Source organism: Ornithodoros turicata, chromosome 1, assembly GCF_037126465.1.
Source record: "Ornithodoros turicata isolate Travis chromosome 1, ASM3712646v1, whole genome shotgun sequence".
In the NCBI taxonomy this organism is placed as follows: domain Eukaryota; kingdom Metazoa; phylum Arthropoda; class Arachnida; order Ixodida; family Argasidae; genus Ornithodoros; species Ornithodoros turicata.
In genome coordinates this window covers 127,335,325-127,359,234 of record NC_088201.1, presented here as the reverse complement: position 1 = coordinate 127,359,234, position 23,910 = coordinate 127,335,325, and the positions used below count along the sequence as shown (strand labels likewise).

The 23,910-nt window shown below is 42.0% G+C and overlaps 1 protein-coding gene and 1 long non-coding RNA gene across 5 annotated transcripts; one reads left to right on the top strand and one right to left on the bottom strand.

Moving 5' to 3' along the window:
* The first annotated feature begins 1,751 nt into the window (after positions 1–1,751).
* LOC135368757 (uncharacterized) lies at positions 1,752–8,483 on the top strand. Its single transcript, XR_010414868.1, has 3 exons — positions 1,752–1,843; positions 6,869–6,900; positions 8,182–8,483. It is a non-coding gene; the product is annotated as an uncharacterized LOC135368757 (long non-coding RNA).
* Positions 8,484–10,859: 2,376 nt separating this feature from the next.
* On the bottom strand, positions 10,860–23,625 carry LOC135378583 (uncharacterized). Of its 4 annotated transcripts, XM_064611640.1 has the most exons (5): positions 22,999–23,625; positions 22,434–22,464; positions 22,035–22,235; positions 20,660–20,867; positions 10,860–17,253 (listed from the first exon to the last, which is right to left on the bottom strand). In XM_064611640.1, exon 5 carries the CDS (start codon positions 16,834–16,836, stop codon positions 14,101–14,103), a length of 2,736 nt encoding a protein of 911 aa, XP_064467710.1. In that variant the 5' UTR covers positions 16,837–17,253; positions 20,660–20,867; positions 22,035–22,235; positions 22,434–22,464; positions 22,999–23,625; the 3' UTR covers positions 10,860–14,100. The 4 variants fall into 4 exon arrangements, with proteins under 4 accessions (XP_064467710.1, XP_064467713.1, XP_064467711.1 ...); XM_064611643.1 differs by having other exon boundaries at positions 10,860–16,460; positions 16,829–17,253; positions 22,035–23,625; XM_064611641.1 differs by lacking the exon at positions 22,434–22,464.
* Between the last annotated feature and the right edge of the window lie 285 nt (positions 23,626–23,910).

The window sequence follows — 23,910 nt, the reverse complement described above, 5'->3', positions numbered from 1 at the left end:
GCCGTCGGACGGTCCCAAACTATATATTTTTTTTGCACAATATGTCAGGTACAACGAGTTTCAGCGTGTGCAAACAGCACCGGTCAATTCTATTTTGATCTTTAATTAAAAATCGCCAAAGTTGCAACAAAATTTACATTTTGCTCATATTTGTCCTTACGCTGTACTCCTACTATATACGCCATCGAGATATGTGAGGCACTGCTGTGTAGGTCGAAGCGTGCTCTTTAAATTGATTTCAAATTTGCATGTCTGTACCTTGCCCACTTTCGTCAAGGCGGTGTAGAGTACAGCTATGTTTTCAAAAATAGGGTTTTTTGGACTCTCGTTTCTCAAAAACCCCACCTCTGATTTCCTTCATATTTTGTAGTTATATAGCCCAGGCTGTGCCCTACGTGCGTTCGCAAAAGGGAAGGTTCCCTCTGAGCACAACTCGAGATAGCGCGCAACAAACGTGGCGTGCGGAGTACACGATGTACACCGCGACCGGGAGAACTACGCCACAGAGTTAAGAGGATTATTGGCGTCTGCTACTGCCGACGACACCAGCTTTGAATGACAGAGCTCAGGATGCAGACCTACCGCAAATCCCATCCTAGCAATATATTTTGAGTCTTTCTGACGCGTTTTTCCAACAGTCGAATCTCAATGTCGTTCACGTGAAGTTCAGCGACGTTCTGAGGCGGTGGCTTGTGTTTCCGACATGAATTCCAAGTACGGTATGGATCGCGTGTACTGTGCTGACTGTGCGGTGCTATGGTAGCCATCTCAAGCCAAAAAATCGAAAGAACTACGCTTTTGTTATCAGAAACAAGCTTGGAATGCCGGGCAGAATGATGCCTTGAACCGTGATACTATCGAAATGTAATAATCGCGTGCTATGAAACAGAACTGTACAATTTTTAAGCATCGAGTCGTCAAGAAATGGTTTATTTTGATATATATATATATTTAGAAAAACGATAATACAGATCACAAAGCTTGTAAAGTATAACCTGGCTGGACGACACCGCTAATGTTTCTTTTCAGAAGGTTCTCCTTCGAAACTCTGGACATCTTGACAGTGACGCGTCCATCTCCTTCCACCTTTTTCGTTAACATGTGGCAAGTCTTCCATTCTTTCTTCTGTGAGGCCCGGTATGTTTCTAGGGAAATTGTTTCTAATAACAAAAGCGTCGTTCTTTTGATTTTTTGGCTTAAGATGGATACCATAGCACCGCACACTCAGCACAGTTACACGCGATCCATACTGTACTTGGAGTTCATATCGAAAACACAAGCCATCGCCTCAGAACGTCGCTGAACTTCACGTGAGCGGTATTGAGATCCGACTGTGGGAAAAACGAGACAGAAAGACTCAAAATATATTTCTAGGATGGGATTTGCGGTAGGTCTGCATCCTGTGTCCTGTCATTCAAAGCCGGAGACGTCGGCAGTAGCAGACGCCAATAATCCTGTTAAAGGAGCATGGAAATGATCGGAATAAAATATGACGGGAGAAGTAGAAATTACTATTCTGAGCCCTGTGATACATATTCGCACAACAAGTTTGAGCGTAGCGCGCAATCCCGGGGCGCGAGGCAGCTTTGAATCTCGCGGCAGAAATGCCCGACGTCATATGGCCGCGCCGTCTTTTTCTTCCTTTTTTGCGATTTCTCCGGCGTCGCCGAGCAGGCACGCCGATTGAGCAGGAAGCGTTGTTGTTCATCGGACGCCGTGGAAAGGACAGATGAACTAAACACTATTTAGGCGACACGTCTGCTCTTCTTGACGAAACGTTTTATGGAATTGGAGCCTAAGCTCCGCCAACTTCGATTTCGCCACACGAATGTACCGGAGGCTGGTAAGTGATGCTGCTAAGTGTGAACGAACATTCGGATTGAAATACGGTGCTTCTTCTTGGTTACGAATGCATAGTCATGAAGACGCGGCGCAGTGCCCAGTGTTTTCATTTGAAGAGGTCGTCGACGATCATGACTTCTCCGTGTTGTGGTCAACACTACGCCACCTAGAATCATGCGGTCAACAGCATTTGTTCTTATTAGGTTTTTGCCACCTCCTAATGTGAATGTCATGTACTCAAAGTTTAATTATGTAAATATTTGCGAACTGAATCGGAAATTTGCCAAGTAAAGGTCACTTTTTTACCCCACCACTATGAAGAGCGTGCCGGATTCACTCAAATTCATGATGATTCACAGTGATATTCACGAGCTATCCCATCGGAAAGAATAGCCGAATATCATGCTTTTCGGAGCACCCGACCATAGCGCGCTGTGACTTTTTGAGCGCAGTCGCTTTCAGTGCGACGAAAGGAGGTTCCAAAGCCAGCCCACAGAGTGATAGCAGAAAAAGTAACAGTTCCTAAAATTGGGAGAGGGAAAGCATTATCCCAGCGAAAGTCGGACGTGATAAGCCGTGCCTATTTTATCTCTTTCTGCGATGTCGGCCCTTATGAAAATAAATTTTGCCAGTCTATAGACACCGTTTGGATATTCTTTGGCCTCTTTGGCCTTTCTTTGGACTTTGACTTCCTTTGGACAATTGTCCAAACAGTGTCTTTAGACGGACTTTCGACTTCTTTTTACTAAAACGTCCAAAGAGTTCGACCAAAAGGAGTCTATTGACTTTGCTTGGATTTCATTTTTCTTCACTTTCAAAAGACAGAAAGAAAAAGAAAGTCAAAATACCGAGAGTTGTACGTGAGCGTGGCACGTTATATCACTGACGATTTTCAAAACGCTTTTTGCGTGTCTCGCCCACCTATGTATATCCTACATGACCATCAGGTTATTAAGAAACATGGCGACCTGTGACAACCATGTACTTCCTAGAAATATTTCTCACGACGGATTCTTGCCGTAATCGCAACAACGGCTATCAGAATGTAAAACGATGAGGAACAGGGCGCCCCCAATGCCGCCGTTTCTGCGAAACTCCAGCAACTGAAGGTCTACTATCAGGTGTCTTGCCACCGGAAGCGCCGAAGGGCTTTTCTAGTCAGAACTTGATGACACTCCAGGGTAAGTATGTGTACATAACATTCCTATAATGTGCTCAATTACCGCTCAGTGTGTGAGTCAAACATGATGGGACAACGAATACCATTTCGTTCGCTTTACAGGACTGGGCGATGTAAGGGCAAAATGTCGACACCAGACGCTCAGAGTAAACAAATGCTGGGCAGATTCTACGGCGTCGAATTCAGATTTCCAGACGTTATTGCTCTACTTTCGTAAAAAGTTCAAGGGTGCGACATGGTGCGTCCCATATAGCTTTGCGTAGCTCAACTCATCGGCGTATCAACATGTACGGTGTGGTGAGTTTGCGGAGGTTTGTGACTTGGCGTCTAGCTCTGCGTATTTATGTTCACTGGTTTGCTTGCTCCTTAATGTGGTTTGGGATGTTGTAGAAACTGTTCTTGTCTCTTCAGAACTGTTACGTTATCATCAGAGAGCGGATTTTTAGGCACTAAACCACAGCCTAAAAACCAGTAAAGATGCTTAAGAAGTACACGTATTTTCTAGAAAAATGGACTTTAAATATGTCAGTCCACAATTAGGATGAGCCAGATCCTTTGTCTAAAGTCGCATGTCTGTGATAGCAGCTGACGAGGATACTCAACCTTAGCCTGCAAATTAGGCCTTGACAATTAAATAGCTCATACTACACAAATGTCAACGCATCATATCCGAAAGTATTTACTCTCCAATAGAAATAAATAGCATCATGGTAATCTATCCACAAACTCCAATTACAACATTAAAGGTCAAAGAGACCAACTGGTAGCGGACGTGACACCTTAAGAACTGTGAGTTGTCCCTTGTTTAGTGCATTATCAAATAAGCTGTAGGTAACCATCATCGTTTCTGAGTGTTCGGACATAAAGTACTGGAAGTATCACCCGGAATTGCTTTGTACGGTGGGAATGATCCTTTTATGGCAACCCGTGTGTGCTTTTACGAATGTAAGTATAAGGCATATCATCTTGAACAGTCCGAGCATCGCCGGTATAAGAACAGTTGCAAGGGCGACCATAGCCTTCAAACCATATTGTTTCCAGGATGTTACGCACTTTCTGCACCACAGTTTATAGGACGGCATCAAGTATACGATTTACGTCACTTTCAAGGCGACATAAATACTGTTGTCCAGTTGCTTCAGTTGCTTTATGCTATCCAAGAGTATACCCATGAAGTGCAAGCTGAGAAAGTGGATATCAACCGTTTTTTTTGCGAGAGCCCCCCTAGGGCAGATCTAACAAGCTCCAGCTTCGTCAAGCGAGAAGCTATTAACGGCAGGTTAGACAACTCTGAACTGCGAAGCTAACCAGTATGCTAAAAAGGTAAGAAAGATAACTGTTTAAGCATTTATCTGCACTTAATGATGAAAACTGCACAAATGGTAGGAATTATAAATGTTTAAAGCATCCTTTTTGAACTGATTTGTGCTTAGAACATTGTAAAGCAGTATCTTGGCGTTTCCCGACAAAAAGGCGCTTGCCTGAAAATCCGCTTTCTCGTCACTATGGGAAGACACATCGGGCCTTCATGAAGATACCACGCTCCCATGTTTCATGGTCGTACAAGATTCCAACGAATTTGGTGCTCATATGCAACACTTTGTGACCTTGTAGAAGTACTTCAGTTCCACAACCTTGGATCTGTATCCCCTCAAAAGTAGCAAGCCATGCGTTTAAGCCAAAGGTAGCAAGCCTTCATGTGTTTTGAGTTATATAAATGTAATACTTGATTCAGCTATTGTGTTCCTATCAAAAATGAAGTGTCGTTATTTCAGAGCTTTGAAATCTTATGTTCAAGCAGTGCTGTGCAGATTTGTGCCCATTACAAAAAAAATGAGAGCTAAATACTGTTACTTCAGAAAAAAGTAACTAAGTATGTTACTCGTTACCAACATACAAAAGTCACGAGTTCTCATTACTCACAGGTAACGAGTTACTTTTACGTTACCGCCGCATAGTTAAAGCAGCCAACAAACATGCCGTCACTTGCCTTCAACTCATTATTAATGAGAAATTGCACTTCACAAGAAGCTGATACTCGAAATTTACATCAGTGACCTTCGTTCTCTTTCGTGTAAAGATATCTGCTGCCGAAGTGGGGGTGATCGGAGGTTATGAAAACACAAGAAAAGACATCAGTTTTCGTGCCACGAATCATCAACAGTTCCCAAAAACAGATGAGGGGCTGCGTCATAATTTAGGGCACTCAGAAGCTTAGCAAAGACAAGAACAGGCTAGAAGTCGAAACGCTTTTTTTGTAGCCATAGCACAATTGGTGTCCATTCTTGGGAAGGAGTGATGGTTGGAGATTACGGAAACAAGAGAAAAGACAAGGGCCTTCGTTTAGCAGGTCAACAACACATCCAGCGAGGGACTGCAATAGTACTTTGAGTCACACATGGTCGTGGGTTATGCAGGTCCACGCATTGCGCCACACAGAGGGCCGAAATGTGCTCCCCCGCGCTGAAGAAAAGGAACGAGTAACGTCAGTAATGAGTTACCAATTTTTGTAACTGATTCGATTACTATCACCATTTTTTAAAAAGTAACTTAATCGATACTTCGTTTGTAAAAAAAAGTAACCTCTCACACGACGTAATGCCCTTCGTTTCACCCACTCGCTTCCACGGCGCTCTAGACCAGGCCATCTCATAATCATCCGAAACAGGGTTTTGCTCTTCCACCTTCTCGACCATCCTTGTTAATTGTTGAATTGTTAGTTAATCCACGACTACTAAAGTGATTATGCCGTATTTATGTCACCATGTATTTGTTATAACATGTATTCTTCTTTCAATGTTTTATTATCGTTGTATTGTTGCCTCACCTACTCTCCCATGTAATGCCCTTTTAGGGCCTTTGGGTTATGAATAAATGAAATGAAATGAAAAAGTAACCGCTACCAAGTAACGAGTTACTTGTAACGAGTTACGCACAACTCTGGTGCTGTGTGTACAGCAGCACCTCTTTTTGTGTTTTTCGAGTAAGATAAATCTTTCAGCTATTCTGTTTCGGTCACAGATGAGATGTTCCTCTTCCAGAGCTTTCAAGGGCTGCATTGAAGCAATATCATATGTATAGGGAGTGACATTTTTGGGTAAAACCTGATTCCGCCCGGTTATTCCCCCCGAAGTGACCTCCAAACAATTCGGGTTTAACCCGATTTCTCCCTGAATTCCAGTCACAATGAAATCGTCAAGTGGTGTTTCCACTGAAGACCAACAAAGGTCGCCACTTATGTTACACATGTAAGAATGGGTCACTTACGTTCCCAGCAATACACCCATGTGTGTCAACACTGTCTATGCCTTCGGGGGTTACTGCTGGAAGGTCACGATGTCGAAAAAAAAATGAGAGATTAGGAAAGGACTTCATAGACAAGAGGAGAAGCAAAAACACCCGATAACACCCGAAGGCACAATTATCACCCGATTTCTCCCCAAATTACGGATTTAAAAATAGTGCCTGGTTTCTACCCCCCGAATCTGAGAAGGGCATTTAACCCGAAAAAGTCACTCCCTACACATGTACAACAGCACGTTTCGTTTTCTGTCTTTGAATTTTTCAGGTGATGTGCTTCGGCCACAAATTATATGTCGTTCTTCCAGAACTGTCAAGAGTTATGCTGAAGTAGAGTCATGCGTACAACATCACATTTCTTTTCATTTTTTGAATAACGTACATTTATGTCTTTCATCTGTTGCGTTTTGCTGCTGCTGTTCCGATATTACAAGTACGCAACAACATTCCTATAAAATATTTTGTTGTATTGTTGATAGGATCTGCAGCAATATGTGGATAATGTTAATTAGCAGATGACTTAAATATTTACCTTCTTACTTCCAGACAAATTCATTACGGCGGTGCCCTTACTCTAGGTATGTTTTAGTTCAATAAAAGATTGCACCAAGACAACCAAACTAGTGCATTACTTTTGCCAGTTTTCAACTGGCATTGGTCTAATACCACGAAATGGTGATGGTAATCAGCTCCTCAGTGCCTATGCGCTATTCAAAAGGTTGAAGCCTAAACTTTCTTTCGGGACAGGTGGCATTCCATCGTTTATTTTAAAAGGATGTTTCGAAATCTTTGTCCAAGTGCTACAGCACCTTTTTAATCTTTCTTTCTTAATGTTAAGTCTGGTGTTTTTCTGACATGGAAAGGCTGCTGTTGAGCTGGTTCATAAATCTGGATCTGTAACTACCGTTAACAACTATCGACTGGTGTCCCTTCTGTGTAGTTTTTCAAAAGTATTTGAGATAATTATTCAATCACGCTTATCAGTTTAGTTTAAGGAAAAACTGCACGAGCATCAGCATGGTTTTGTAGATCGTAAATCTATCAAAATAAACTTTGTTGAATATGTGAATTTCGGCGCACCTTATGTTATGTAATGTGTGCAAGTCAACACAGTGTTTTTTGACCTATCAAAGGCTTTTGACGGGGAGAACTATTGCCTGTTATGTTAGGTTATGCGACTGGTTTGAATCATACTCATAACGACGTTGTTAGTGCTCTTGAGCGATCAAACGTGCTGCAGTACATGGATGATGCGAAGATTTTTTTGAATGTCTGCAATCCAGTTGATTGTGAATTTTTGCAGCATGATATTCATAATCTAGTTAGATGGTGCTGGAATCCCATGAAGACTAAGGCTGTAACATTGCATCGAAGGAAGGACCCCATAATATATGAAGTCAGGTGCGGAAATTCATTGCGTGCAAACTGTTCGTGATTTGGTCGTGCACATTAATTTTAGGCTTTCCTTTTCTGGTCATGTGCATATGTGTGTGCATGTGGCCATGAGACTCCTTGGAGTCTTGAATCATATGACACGTCACTTTAAGGGTTTCCATTCTTCTGTTCATTTGTATTGTACTACTATACGGTCAAAGCTTGAGTTTGCTTCAGCGGCTTGAAACTGTTTGAGGGCTGAGATGGAGATCAAGAAGGTACAAAGGCGCCTTGTCCGTATTGTACGTGAGATATTTTGAGCGTAGGTGTTACTATGACTCCGCATATATTTTGTCTGAACTCTGTCTTGGTGCACTTTATAGCTGCAGACAAATGTGGGACGCCTTGTATTTGTTGAAGGCTGTGAACTGCACTATTTCACCTGAGCAGTTGCTTGGCACTCTAAACTTTTATGTTCCTTGTAGACGTACATGACCAGAATTCAGGGACACGCCACAGAAAGCCGGCTTCGCGGGATAGCAGACAACCATGCAAGAAAGCCGACTTGACAGATTTGCACGAGGATATGGGAGGAGGAAAAGTTCGGGGAGGGACGAGGAGTACAGATAAGAAAGAGAATTTTTAACGTCATCTGCACGGCAATAACACTGTGGGCACGCGGGGCGCGCACGAGAGCTCGTGCTCAGGTAAAAAAAAAAAAAAAAAAACGCAACGCGTGGCTCAGAATTGAAATATGCATCAAGCCTTTTCTGTTGGTTGAATGTCGTTGCGAAATAAAAAATCGGTACGTTCCGCCTTATCGCCTTCATCTAGGTTGCAGATTGCGTACAGTGCATTTCCCCAGGTGTTGATCTTTTTAATGCGTTCTCTTTATTACCTAAATAAAAGTGCTCTTTCTGCGTACTGCTTGACACCGTGCTTTCCGTAAATTGATCGCTGTTAAATGTTAGTGCAACTTATATCTGGTCCTTGTGCTGTTATATGCACTTTAAGCAAAGCATCTATCTACCTGTCTATGTATGTATCTATTTCTATGCCTAAGTAACCACAGATATAAAAAACTAGCACAAAATATCAGTGGTTATCAATGTAGTTATAATTACCTTCTAGTAGTTCTGACTTCCTTGGTCGTGATTTGGCTACACTAGTAGTTTAACTAACTACTACGTCAAATTGTAGTTTAACGATTACAAAAGTAGTTACAGCACATATCTGAGTAATTGACAACAGCATATCATAAAAATGTACCTGTATACAACGAAACGTGTGTGTGTTGCTGACACACGAAATATGAAGCTGGTGACATGATCATATATATTGTTCTTATATACATACATATTGCATTTGAACTACTATACACATTAGAACCGGACAGATACGCTCGAAAAAATGACATAAAACAAAGTCCATGGTGACAAAACTCTCCTAATCTCATAATGTACTTCAATTGAACCTCTGTATACAATAAGGGGATTAGTAGCCTTATCCCGTTTTTACTATTTTTGTTCCGGCATTATCTACATACCAGCGTGTACCTGAGAAAGAAAATTTACGACCGTATTGCAATTCATGTAACAAACGGGAAATGCCTGTATGTCAATAGGACGGACAGCCAGATCAGGCCTCTTTTCTCGGCTTCTTTTTTCGACGTACCCCTTATTGCATGCAGAGATTCAATTACAGAAGAGAGGAACTGCAAAATGTATGGATTCAAAATACAGTAAAAATGAAAATATATAAAAATATATGCGAACGTAGTGATGATGGAACTCTTGCATCACTGCATGTTCACTTTACGTACATTCTATCACAAGGTTCTCATGTAAAATACACATGTAGTTTTTCTGATCCATGCAAAAAAACACGCACTTCTTCAAAGGGAAAAGGTCTACTTTGATGACTTCATCTACAAGCTCTACCTCATAAATCGAGTGACACTCTATTTGCTTTTTAAGTACTGATAGTATGTTCTTTCTGACCCTGCATGGTCTGATATGAACAAAATTATGTTTACGGCATTTGCATATCTGTGCACACGTCAGTAGTCAGAAAAACTAGCGTATCTCGCAGTGCCTATCTAGCAAAACAATTGCTAGATACGCTAGCTAGCGTATTTAGCATCCACAAACAAGACCGCCCCCGTCCCCGCCCCATCCCGCTCTTGCGAATGTTAATTAGGGCTAAACCACGTGAGCGCCAGCCCACAGATACCGACCTCACTGTATCATCTGAGGAATTAACCACGTGGGCACCAGCCCACTTTCACGACTCTATCTGGTAAGCCATCCCTGCCACATGCCTTTCTTAATATTATAATTAGGTGAACGCCCTACTGTGTTGGAGTAAACCACGTCAGAGTGATACCGACCTCACTGTGTCATCTGAGGAATTAACCACGTGGGCACCAGCCCCCATATCGTAAGCCAGCCTCCAGCAAGTCCCTCGCACGCGCAACACGCGCTTCTTATTATAATTAGTTTGCATGCACACCTACTATGTAAATAACTAAGACTGGGCACGCGCCTCAGTCTTATAAAAACGGTGCATGCAAACGGAGATTAGTCAGAACAATAAAAAATGGCAGACCAGTTCTACATCAATTTACTCTCAAACGCTTCCACCGATGTATTTCCTAATAACACGATGAGTAAGTTCAGAGTTAAACTTGCTCATCCCGTGCACTTAGATGGGAAGTGGGAAGTTGCCCTGACAGAGGTGAATGTCCCGTTTGCAATTAAGAACGTCACGGACACTGTTAACGCTATATCTGAAACTAGTCTCTTTGCTCCTACACTCACAACAGAGCAAATTAAGTTTCGCGCAGGAGAAAACATTATCTTACCAATTCGACAATTCCTAACGAAACATTTAAAAAGCCAAGCAAGGATTCTACGTGTCACTGGACATTATGAGCTACAACTGCCACTCAATACCGGACTTGAGTTGAGCCTAGCCCTCTCTGCCAAGCTTGGTTTTCCTGAAAAGATTATTGGATGTTCGGAAGTGGATGAAGGTCAACCAGTAAAAGTATTGAAGTATCAAGAGGATACAGAAGAAAAAATTACTTTAATCACGTACCGCTCACGTACAACAAAATATACCTTAATTCGACACTGGTTTCTAACTTCGAAAATTATGCATATCGTTCATACTTGGACATAATAACAAATGCTAATAATGTTACTCAAACTCACACCCTCTCTGCAATGCTCTACGAACCAGATCCAGTGGGAGAATCTGAAAATTTTGCCGCTCCTGTTGAGGCAAAAGGAATTTTTGCACGCTACAAACGGACCAAAGGTTCGACACTCTGCGATCTTTATTCCCCTATCTTCAGTGATATATGTCAACAGGAAAAGTTTCTTCTCAATGGAGTCGACATAAGAGTTGTCCTTCGTCAGAACACAGATGATTTTCGACTTCTTGCACCTGCCAGCGAGACTGAAAAACACACTATAGAGTTTTCACGAATTGTGTTGTACCTGCGACGTGTGCAGGTTTCTCCAAGTGTACTCGTCGGCATCGAACGAAGACTTCAGACAACTCCAGCATCATACCTCCTTCGAGGATTAGAGATTAAGTACAGGACAATTGCTCCAAATCAATCTCAAGTGATTTTCGATGACCTTTACAGTGAACGAGTTCCCTCAAAGCTGACAGTATTGATGGTTAGAAGTGAAGCCTACCAGGGTAACAGACAAAGGAATCCATTTAAACTTGAAAATTTCAAGCTTAAGAGAGCTGTGCTTGATGTTGGTGGACAACAGTACACAGATGACTTTGACTTTCAACGATCGATCTACTCTAAAGGATATATGAATTTGCTTCACAAGCTGAAGCGGAAAGACATACCTCTAGCTCCGGCTGCATATGAGAAAGAAACGTTTATGCTCTACTACCATCTCACTCCAGATGTGGAAGTGCAGTCGCTGAGTCCAGTGGTACAAGCCAATGTTCGTCTCACCCTAACATTTGGTGGAAATCTTACAGAGGCTGTTACAGTTCTCTTTGTTTCAGAAACACCTCGTGTGCTAGAAATCAACAAAGACAGACGAGTCAAATTCGTATAGAAAAAAAATGGAGGAATGGGAATTTTATGCAGCCTTTGCTCGAAATCACTGCACAAGGCCACTGTTTCGTGGAACATTTGCATGCAATGAAATTGCAAGTCAAAAAGCTGAACCAGGGCTGTATGTTGTAAACACAGCTCCTAGATCCTCTCCTGGAGAACACTGGACCTTATGTTACATCTCTAAGAACAACAGCATTTCTTATTTCGACAGCTACGGCATACGACCAGTTTGCAAAGAAATTTACCAGTTTATTCACCCAACATCTTCCTTTCACTACAATGCAAAACGACTTCAGGGATATGGATCTGCTACATGTGGACTGTACTGCTTGTATGTAGGTAGTCTTCTAGCCTGTGGTTTCTCTCTTCAAGAGTGCACTCAGAAGTTTTCACCAACCAACTTCAGACACAATGACAGATTGATAGAAACACTTGTTCGAAAAAATTTCCCAAGAAAAACAGAGGATATGTCATGCTGTAGTGTACTATGAGCATTCAATAAAATTTCAGTTTGCCTGAAAAGAGCTTTATTTGTCAACTTAATTTGCACACTATATAATGAATCATTGGTAATAAAAAAAAATCTCATCTGAGATAGGCTATTTACAAACAGTGACTTGCAAACAAAGACATTGTTGATGATTACATACATGCTATTAGAAACTGGTTATTTCATACACATGCAGTCAAACTCCTTTATAGCGAACACCTTTTTAATGAAAATACCACTACAGCAATTTTTTTGCGGTCCTGCTGGAGCCCTATAGGTCCAATAATGGACATCCTTTTTAACGAAAATACCTTTACTGCGAATTTTTCTTGCTGTCCCCTGAGTTTCGTTGTAAAGAAGTTTGACTGTATAATCAAAAATTTTCTGACACGGATCATTTACAAACAGTGACTCTCATCTGAGACAGGCTATTTGCAAACACTGACTTGCAAACAAAGACGTTGTTATAGATTACATACATGCTATTAGAAACTGGTTATCACATACTCTTATAATCAAATTCTTAGAAAACAGGTTATTTCACACACATATAATCAAATTCGTCTGAGACGGTCCATTTACAAACAGTGACTTGCAGACAAAGTCAGTTGTTATTTCCATCGCAAATGCATGCAGCAATATGGGAAAGCAAACTGTCTCTCTTTCACTCACATCAAGAGCTACACATTACTTCAGGAAGACATGAAATTCATCAAACCAGGTCTCAGCTTAGTCATCACTCGTGGCTAACAAATATCCTCTAGCTCCTAACTCACAGTTGTAAGTAATCCCACACTGACAACCATAGATGTGGAATAATGCAATAGCTTTAGTTCATGGTTCTAACATGACATTGTTCTAATATATGACAAACCATAGCTATATGGATGTAACATCTTTATTACAATTTTTTTCTGTGGGACCAGGAATAGAAGGGCAACATCTGTTGCGGGGGTGATAACAGATGAGTTCCCTCCTACTCCCGTATGCCAACTCTGTAATGAAACCTCGTGACGGTGCACACCCCAACACCATCGCTTCATTAGAGAGACCAATCCGTACACATTAAAAAAATTCAACCATAGCCAAAAGGTAGCGTGTCAATTCCATCATCACAAATGAAGCGTTTCGTATCCAGTGGATTGAGGGCTATTTTTGTCACTGACACACTTTTGTTGACATTGTCCTTGTGCACAATGAGGTTCTGTTTAACTTTATGCATTGTGCCCTGCTCGAGAGCATTCGTATACATAGAGAAGTGGAGTTTTTGTGCTTCACATTGTTTAACACCCTTAGCGCGATTGTACTGCTTTTTGCTGCACAGATCGAGGGCGTACAGCTTTGGCTTCAGACAACAGAAGCCAAGAATGTGATCACGAGGAAGCTCATTTTTAAACTTTCCTAGTACCATCCTGTTTTTTGTCGAATAGAGTGGGTGATCAGGGTCATATCCAGAGTTGTCTAGATGCTCATCAGCTAGTTCGTGGAGTACTTTATCGTCACTCAGCATCACAATGTAAGAATCAGTGTCCATGTATAGCAGTCGTGTATCAGGGGCTACACGGAGAAGATGGTTATGATAAAAATCAAACATCTTCAGCTTAGACAATTCCAATATTGTGAAGCCCAGGTACAGCGGTTGCTTCATGCGAAGAACAGACTGACTAAATTGGAACAAGATGACGTGAGAGCTCAGAGGGCGGAACTGTTTCAAGTTTGGTTTACGTAGAAGCTTCAACACTTGCTCATCTGTTACTGTGAGGCGACAATTTACGAATTTCCTGACTTGCATACATGTCCTGCCATATACACTATTAATCATTAGCTTTGATTGCTGTTTCTCAAATGCGTTTGTAGCTCGCTTCCGAAGTTCGTGATTGAAGTCGACATAGGATCGCAGAAAGGGCTTTTGATTGAACTTGAGACCCTGTGAACTTTAGTGAGACGCAACCCCAATTGCAGATACAGTTGCAAATTGCGATAGTGGAGAAAGTACCTCTCTTTATCAAATAATGTTAGCAACAGTTTTGCTTCGGTAGCTTTCTGTGGAAGATTGAACTTCTTCATGAGCGCCTTCTGATAGTCTGACAATAGCTCATAACGAACGGACATTTTTTCAGGGGCAACGGGAAGATCTCTGTGGTGTTCATGAGTTGCTCGGTCATACACTAGGTCTACCTCAAGAAAGTAACCCACAGGGCTATCATCTCGTATCTGAGCTATATCCAAGTTAACAATTTCCTCCTCAGTGAGCCACTCAAATCCTCCGTAAGGCAATGGTTCTCTCATGACTGCTCCATACAGGCCATTTACATCAATGTAGTTAATTATTTTTTTTTCTTTTTCGGGATCAAACTGTTCTGTTCCTGGCACATTCGCAGTTGCTTTTCTCAGGGAGCACTGTGTGACACCTCCTCGTAAGCCATTCTCGATGAGCAGGTACGCGTTGGGGTCGTTAATTAGTTCTAGTTCTACCTGACTCATTTTTAGTGCACAAGACATGCTTAATCCTGGAAGGGATACAAAATGAAACGGTTCAATCTTGTGCACATCGAGTGTCCACTTTCGAAAGTTCTGAAACACATCTGCTAAAAGCAGTGTGTCTGTCAGAAGGTATAAGTCCGAATACTCTCCAAGACTCTTGAGCCGAAATTTTTCATACACATTCTGCGCGTGGTTGTAGTCTTGTTCACTTACTTCGGTTCCATTCAAAATGTTAAAGAACTTATCTCGAGGTGGTAGCGAAGGCTCATCATAGGCTTCAAAACTGGTGACAAAGTTATAACAGAAGACCCCCTTACGAACAACCAGCTGAAAGTGTTCCTCATTTGGAAAAAACTGGCGAAGGCATTGAAAGTTGGATTCACCTTTATCACGTAGATTTTTCACCAGTGTTTCAAGGCTTGCGTTCAGAAAACTCAAACTGTCCAAGAATCGATAAGAGCCGATGTCAATTGCTTTAAATTTTTGACAGCTGGTGGCAATCACGTTGATGTCTGACTTCTTAAGCAGATGTAAATGAGACAGGAGAAAACTCATGTCATAGTTAGCATTATGTGCAATGATTGGAATCTTGGGTGGCACTCTCAGTTTCAGGTTACACGTCTGACATAGTGTTTGTCGAAATTCTCCGCTTACATGGTCATGGTCTCGAACTTTTTGTCTTTTAGCAAAGGATTCTTTGCAGATATTACAATGAGTGGCTGCTGTATGTTGACGCTCATTCTCTTCAGTCATTTCTAGAGGTGCAAAAGCATGTATCCATCCTAAAATTTCGTCATGCAATTTCCGCAGCAGCTCCATAAATACTGTGACACAATTAGGACCACGGAAAAGATGCTTTTGCAACACGTGTGAGTCGGATGCACGTATAACCAAAAGGCAAAATGAGGAAGGACAGTGATCCTCATACACGTTTGTTTCCTCCAAACAAGGTGACAAAACACTTTCAAAATCATATACACAGTAGAAAGGGACTTCCGACATGAGATGTTCCCCGGCAAATGCTACCGTCTCTCCCTTCTTAGGGTAAATTGTCTTAGCAACCTTCTGATGCAAACACATCTTTAAATGATCACTGAGGATTCTGTCTGATGAGAAGCCCATCATACACCTCTTGCAATGAAACCGTCCGCTAGGTTGAAATAATCCATTAAAATTTGTGATAAGCAGAAAATGAGAGTCGATTAGCAACAGATCCACATGTTTCTCACGCTCGTCATCGACAACCTTGATGGGGTACAGAGATTTGTCTTCCCTTTCGTAGGCGTACACATTGATACTGATACCATTATTTTTTTCGAATGCTTCAACCTCTTTTGGGAAAGCTACCGGGAATGTTTTCGGAAAAACATACTCAGAAATATATGGTCTGTACGAAGATGCCCTACGCCTGCGATAACCAGTAGCAGGATGCAGTGCAGCTATTACAGAGAAGGCAAAACACATGTTCTGCTCATCTTCATGCAAACCAAAGTCCACACACAACAGAGAACGAAACTTATGCTTCAATTCTTGCGGTAACTCAAACTGGGCACATCCAATCAGTTGAGGCATCAAACGTCCAATGTTCATGATACAGGCATGAATGCGAAAGAGAAAAAAACCTGAACCTTCTACTTCGAGGTTTTCCAAATTTTGTGCTATTTCAGCAGTCACTTGAGTGATAGAAGGTTCTACATCTGCCTCTGACCATACTGTCACTACTTTGGAAGGCACGAAACTAATTTCGAGCTGTAACTCATCGTCTGGCGTGTGACGACCAAGTTCCACTTTAAGCAATACAAAATAGCGCAGTGGGAAACCAAAGTGTCGTAAGACATCAGCAATGTACTGTCTGTACTCGTGAAAAAAGGTTGTAACATCATGTCCGCTAACGTCCCTGTCGTGTAAATGTAGCTCGAACCGATTAGTATAGTTTCGCAGTGTGCACAAAGTCTCACAAAAAGGAATGCAGGGGGCTTGAAGATTGTGAACATTTGCCAAGTGAATCTGAAGACCTAATGCTGTTGCATAATACTGCCGTTCGTGCTGGGAGCATAAGTGACACGTCACCATATCTCATCACTTTCTCTTCGAATTGGTGAAGATAATATCTGGCGAAATGACTTTTTTACCATCTTTGGTAAACCGTTCTTTCTTCTCCATTTTGAGATTTGGAAGCAGTCGCATTTCCTCTAGCTCTTCCTCCGACAATTTTTTGAAGCGTCCAGGTAGATACACTTTCACTGGCTTGTCGTTTTCCATGCGGAGCTCCACGTATACGGCCTCGCCATACATAGTGTCAATTTTCTGAATGTCCAGCACTTCGAACTTTTCGTTTTTGGGTATGTTGCTCATTTTCTGAATTTCACCGTCACCACATTTTTTCAGTTTATCCAACTTTTCCATGACGGATGACATAGCTTACTTGTGTTATGGAGGCTTCGCTGTTATGTTGACAATTTGCTTTCTCCTCTTGCTGTATAGAATGAACTGAAAGAGAAGAATAGATTTGTAAACTCTTACATCTTCCACAGGAATATGTAACACACCTCCTCAGTCTGACGTTCTGAATGAAGAACCACTCTCTATGTCCGCTCTTATATAGCGATTGCATGCAGCTCTCTAACATGTGTGCACAGCCTTGAACGTCTACATCCTTGCAACGTTATACGTGAAGACATGTTTCAGCGTGTCCTATCTAACTTCATTGGTCTGGTAACTAACATACCTGCATGCACAACCTTGAATGTCTACAACCTTGAACGTGTGTACTTCGACTTTGGGCAAGCTTAGAGCACAGACTTGTCTTTGCTTTTTGTTGTAACCTTCCATTATGGAATGCTCCTGGTCTGATAACTAACACGGCTGTGCGCAACCTTGAATGTCTACAACCTTGAAGGTCTGTATTTCAGTTTAGCCAATCTGAGAGTGATGTACAGGCTCGTCTTTGCTGTAACCTTCCTTTATGTAATGTTGTGATTTCATAGCATGCTTCATTCGTTTGCAAAAGATGGCTGAGGTTGGACCTTATAAGTTTACCACTCCGGTCTCAATGACCATATCAGGTCAAAGCCAGAGTGGAAAGACGACACTTGTTACACGTCTAATTAAACATAGAGCTGCTGTCTTCGACAAACCATTTGATCATATATTGTACATATACTTGTACAAACAACCAATCTTTGATAATTTTCCAGAGGTAACCTTCAGTCAGGATATTCCTACTAATCTTGATACTGTAAGAAATTCTTTAATTATATTTGATGATTGCTTAGCCGACAAACAAAGGCTCAAAGAAATCTGCAATTTTTATGTAGCTGGCTGTCACCACCTCAACTGTTCAGCTATTTTCATAACACAATATTTATTTATTAATGATCCTCTGTATAGATGCATTCAGTTTAACAGCAGTGCCTTAATTTTATGTCGTTCCGCCCGCACTGCGGACCAAATGCAAATACTTTCACGACAACTGTTTGGTCGAAAGAAAAGTGAACTACTGCCAAGTATATATAAAGATGCTTGCAAGAAACCATATTCATACCTTGTAATTGACCTATCCCAAAACTGTTCAGACCAATTTAGGGTGTGGACTAATATATTTCCAGACGACCAGCGACAAATAGTATATAAAACATGAAACGTGTCAAGAAGAATATTCATTTCCTTCAGTTGCTTGCTGATGCAAAGTTGCCGGAGCAACGTTATTTTCTCCTGGAACATGCTACGAGAGAGCAACTAACTGCTATTCGAGAGATTTGTATGAATCTTTGTAAAGGAAACATTAAGGTAGCTCCAAGAGTGAGAAATCAGTTGCAACCTTATGCAACACCTATCCGCTTTTTGGCAAAACGAGACACTACAGGAGTGAAGAAAGTTCGAAAGGTATTGCAACAATCTGGTGGTTTTCTACAGTTCCTTTTGCCACCTTTGCTGGGTCTCCTCTCGACTTTAGGTGGAAGGGCGATAGCAAAAGCAATCGGAGTGTAGTCGATGCAGAAATACGAGCTTGTGCCTTACCGGGAAACCCCCATCCCACAGATATTGAAGAAAGATGAACCAGACGATATCAAAGCAAAAGAGATAATCCAATATCTTCACTCCTTGCTACATCCCACTGTGAGTGAGAGCACACCTACACTGGGTTCAACAACAGCGAGAGAAGAGGAAACACAGACCGAGGAAAAAAGTAATACTGTCGTTGATTTCATGAGCAGTGGCTATAAAATCAGATCAGAAAACCTATTACGTCTTCTGGAACCAACGATCTCATGGGATAGGAAAACATTTCAGATAATTGTCGACGGTGAGCGAGTAGACAATACTAATATAATTGACCTCGTATACTATCTCGTGACGAAAGCAAGAAATGTTCAAAGACCACCCTATTTTGATCGGATTTTGCCGCTATTGGTCAAGCTAAACTTACCAGCACTTATTGTGCACCCATCTCGTCTTCAAAAACATACAGCAGAGAAAACTCTGGCCACTCCTTCACCTCATTCCGTAAGTGAAGCTTCCACACCTCGACGTGCGTCACCACCGCTCACACGAGCCGCGAAGCGCGCACGACAGCTCACATGGACACCGTACTGAACTCCGAGGAGAGAGGCTACTTCGAAGAAGAAAAAATACTGTCACACTTCCCTCCAAGACATCATAAAAAGGTATTAGCTATGCTTCAGCTGATGACAACGGTTCTGGCTTACGACGAGTACGGAAGAGTTATCTGTCACGGAAAGGTGGTGCCACACTCATCTATTGTTGAGCTTTTGAAGTACGAACTTCACAACAGGCAACCTCCCTGGATGAGAGGAGACGTTTCAGCTACAATCAACGCTTATCTATCACTCGATGCTCTTAGAGTTTGCAGTAGGAAGAAGTACTAATGGCAGCCTACTATGACCCGCAACATGTCGGCAGCTTTGGTGGAGTGCAGAGACTTGCTCGAGCCATAGGCGAAAAGAAGGACAAAGTCACTAAATTTCTGGAGACAAGTGATGTGTACAGTTTGCATAAGGAATACAAGCGACCCACGAAGTTTCGAAAAACCATTGCACTTGGACTTCGTGAACTATTCCAGGCTGACCTAAAGGATTTGCAAAGTCTAAAGAACCAGAACGATGGTTTTCGCTATTTGCTCTTTTGTATAGATGCTTTCTCTCGGCTTCTTGCCATTGTACCTATTCGTAATAAACGATCTCCCGAGGTTATTCGAGCTTTTAAACTTGCCTTTAAAAGAATTGGGACACCCAAGCTTTTGCACACAGATCGTGGAACAGAATTTACAAACAAGGTGGTACAACAGTTTCTGAAAGCAAGGGGGATCCGGCTCATCCATACAAATTCTCCTATGAAGGCCAGTATCGCCGAGCGATGTCAGCGAACAATTGTGACCACACTGTACCGTATCTTCACATTCCAGGGTCACAAGCGATATGTGAACATTTTACCTCAAGTAGTGAAAGCTTACAACAATCGCGTACACAGATCGCTTTCTGCCAGACCAGTGGACGTAAAGAAAGAAAACGAGCACATTTTCCGAGAGAGACTGTACCCCAGCCCGGTTGGACCACCAAAAAAGCCGCGCTACAGCGTTGGAGACGTAGTGAGGATAGCAAAATACAGACATCAGCTAATAAAACGTTATTTAGGGTCATTTACGTCAGAACTCTTCGTGGTGAGAGCGATCAAGTTAGGGTATCCTAACACGTACCTATTACGTGATCTTAAAAATGAAGACATCATTGGTGGGTTTTATGAGAGTGAAATTGTACGAGTGAGAGAGGTTCCAAAAGTAGAGAAGATCATAAAACGACGAGTTAGAAATGGGAAGCTTCAGTACTTGGTTCAGTTCACTGGCAGTCTGGACAAGAAGTGGATCGCAGAAAATTACCTTGGTTTGTAATGACCAGTCAAGACAAGTCAGCCGCCGATGACACAACATGGCCTGAGGTTGATCCTCGGCTTGATGGCGCATGGTTGTCATCATCAGACGCAGATGAAGAGCAGCCTGTGCTAGGTAGAGATGTGTGTGGCAGATGGAGAAGAGGTTACACACACGAATTTCGGATGCAGCCTGTGTGTCGTCTCAAACACGTCTCCTACAAAGAGATATTGGAATGTGGGTTAACACAAGTAGGCAAAACTTCGCTCGTGGAAGCTTTTAAAATTGTGACGGATATGGTGTTGTTTCAAGCGCTGCCAGATCAACCTCCTGACAGGGTTACTTGGAAAACTGCAAAAACAATGTATGCCAGAGTTCACACCGCCTGTACGTTTGCCTCGGAATCACCTTTTGCCTTACTTGCTGAATGGTCACGTCACGTGGACGAAATTTTGACATATGCTGACGAGGTTGACGCTATGCATCTTGCTGCCGAGAGTCTATGTTTCATGGAACAAGCCGAGTCTGAAGGTTGGCACTACTTAACAGGCTACATCAGCAAGCTAACACTTGACCTCTTCAAACATCGACTGGTGCACAATGGAGCATAAAAAAAAATAATCACCGCTCATGTATCAGGGAAATAAAAATGTACATTTGTACTAAGCCCTCTCATTTCATTGTGAGTGAACAGACATGGATAGATGTTTGTGTGTTCTCTTCTCCGTTGTGTGGCACACGTTTTTGCTTGTTGTGGTGATCATCGAGCTAACGAAGCTTCCATCCTCTTCCCTTCAGCTTCATCAGGGCAATTGCAGCAAAGAAGCTGAACTGGAAAAATATGTTTATGTACATTCGTGCCCTTCTGACTTGCTTGTGGTACGCATTTGGAGTGAAAACGGTAAACCGAAGCGTTCTGGTGTTACCCTAACACGAAACGAAACACGCCAGCTGCAAAAATGCTTAGAGACAGCCAATCTTACAAGGACCTATTACGATAACGAATGCTCAGATGTATGCTGTTTGTGCTTAGAACGTGAGTTAAAACTTCGCCGCTGCCCAGGCAACATTTACTCTCTTGGCAGAACAATTGGTCGACATCACTCTGGCTATGGAATCTCACTATCTAAAAGGGCTGTGATCTCACTGTCCTTGTATCTAAATAAAAAAAAAATTAACTGTTTGCAAACGTTTTCACTTCCTGTGATGGGCTAGGAAAGCATTCCTTAAATCACAAAGACCTGCATGTCGCCACTGAAAGCGAGAGGCATGAAACCTTGTCGTTCCTCATATTTGCATTTCCATAAATGACTTGCATGTTCATAGAAAAGCATTATATATAGTATATGTATTGCAAAAGAGGAGGGCAAATCCATGTACTTACCACAGTCTGTCTTTCCAGTCAAACACTCTCACGGAGAAAAAAAATCTTCATCTGGAATCCCGAGTGGATTAACTTGAAAAAAAAAAGTTTTCCACCTCTTCTCCATTGTATAGCACACATTTTTGCCTTGTTGTCAAGGAAGATCTCAAACTGTTCCCTTCAACCTCTTCGGAGTAGTTACGGCAAAAGAAGGAAGATGAACTGGAAAATATGTTTTATGTCAAAGCAAAATCAAACGATAAAAAAAAAACACCGTTTCGCTAAGTTTAAATGCAAAGAAACATGCAGTAACAAGACTGAACATTTCCTAAAGTAGGCTTTCCCCCAATGCACGTAGGAGTTGGGTGAAGACTAGCTACATCTCACAAATGAAGGTAGACACATTCCTTTCTTTCTGACCTGTTTGCCATTGACGTGCAGGTGAAGTGTTCTGTTGTTACCCGAACATGAAATGAAAAAGAGAAGCTAAAAAAATGCTTAGAAGAAGTCGATCTTACAAGCCCAAAATGTGAGATGACCCTTCAACCTCGTCGGAGTAGTTACAACAAAGACGATGAACTGGAAAATATGTTTTATGAAGAACCAAAGTCAAACAATTAGAAAAAACACCGTTCCGCTGAATTGAAATGCAAAGAAACAAGCAATCCAGCAAGACTGAGCATTTCCTAACGTTGACTTCCCGCAACGCACGTAGAAGTTAGGTGAAGCCGACTTGTAAATTAGCAATGTCCTAAATAAAAAAATAATGTTGTACTGTTTGCAATCGTTTATTTTTCATTTCATCTACTGCGATGATCTAAGAAGGTGCACTTTAAAATCACAAAGATTGCATGTCGGCAGCGGGAAGGAATGAACCTCATTTCTTTTTTTCTTTCACCTACATGCATTCCATAAATGGCTGTGACCTTGCACGCTCACAGGGGAAGAACTTATAACAAGAGAAGAGAAAAAAGCATGTACTCACCTTAGTCTGCTTTTCCAGTCAAACACCCGCACGGAAAAACCTGAGCTGGAATGTCAAGTGAATCCACCTGAAAACAATCAAGTGGCATTCACTTGACATTCCAGCTCAGTCCGGAAAGCGTTGCGGACGAACCGTCTTATATAGAAGTCGCTTCGTTTGCCTATGAGAGTGCAGCGTCGACCGTCTCGCCCCAAAGACGTGATGAGGAAAGTGATATTATCGTTTATCCTTGAGAGGTAATTACGGCTTTACCCGGGCTGGCTCGCTCTGTTCAGAAATCAAAGCAGTCAGCATGGAGGTGGCTGTCATTAGTATACTGCGTCTTTTTTCTTCTTCTTTTTCCTGCGGCGCAACATGTATCGCATAGTAATTATTTTTCCTGTCTTCGAGTTGCAAAGGCGACACCGGCTAGAGTAAAAAGGTACGACCTTTATCCAACGAGTTGTCTTATATGCAAATGCTTGCTATTGCAATAACATCGTGTATCTTCGAGCGTTTATTCGACTTGCTCGCGTGCTCATGCAAATCAGCAGAAGAGATATCACAGTCTGAGTGGAAACAGCGTGACCTTCAGCCATCCCGTCGTCTAATATGCAAAGCGTCGCTAACGCAACAACATCTTAATGGAATACGGAAAAAAGTGATCTTATCATTTCTCGAGAGTTAATCCGTGTCGTACACAAAACGGATTAATAGGGAGAGGTAGCCTGGTCGACTACAAGTCCAAGCATGTTTAATGAAATCTCTACAATGAATATCATGATGTTCCCCCATGATGCGTCGGATGTCGAATTTCGAAGCGGTAAGCCTTTTGTCGGTTACACGCCCTTAGCACCCTGTCCATAATCACATCTCAATACTAGCTACGCCATATCCTTGCAATTCGCAACGATGTTGTGGCGGCGGCCGGTG

Coding starts and splice junctions, on each gene's coding strand:
- LOC135378583 (XM_064611640.1), bottom strand. CDS start 16,836: ATGGTGACGTGTCACTTATGCTCCCAGCACGAACGGCAGTATTATGCA.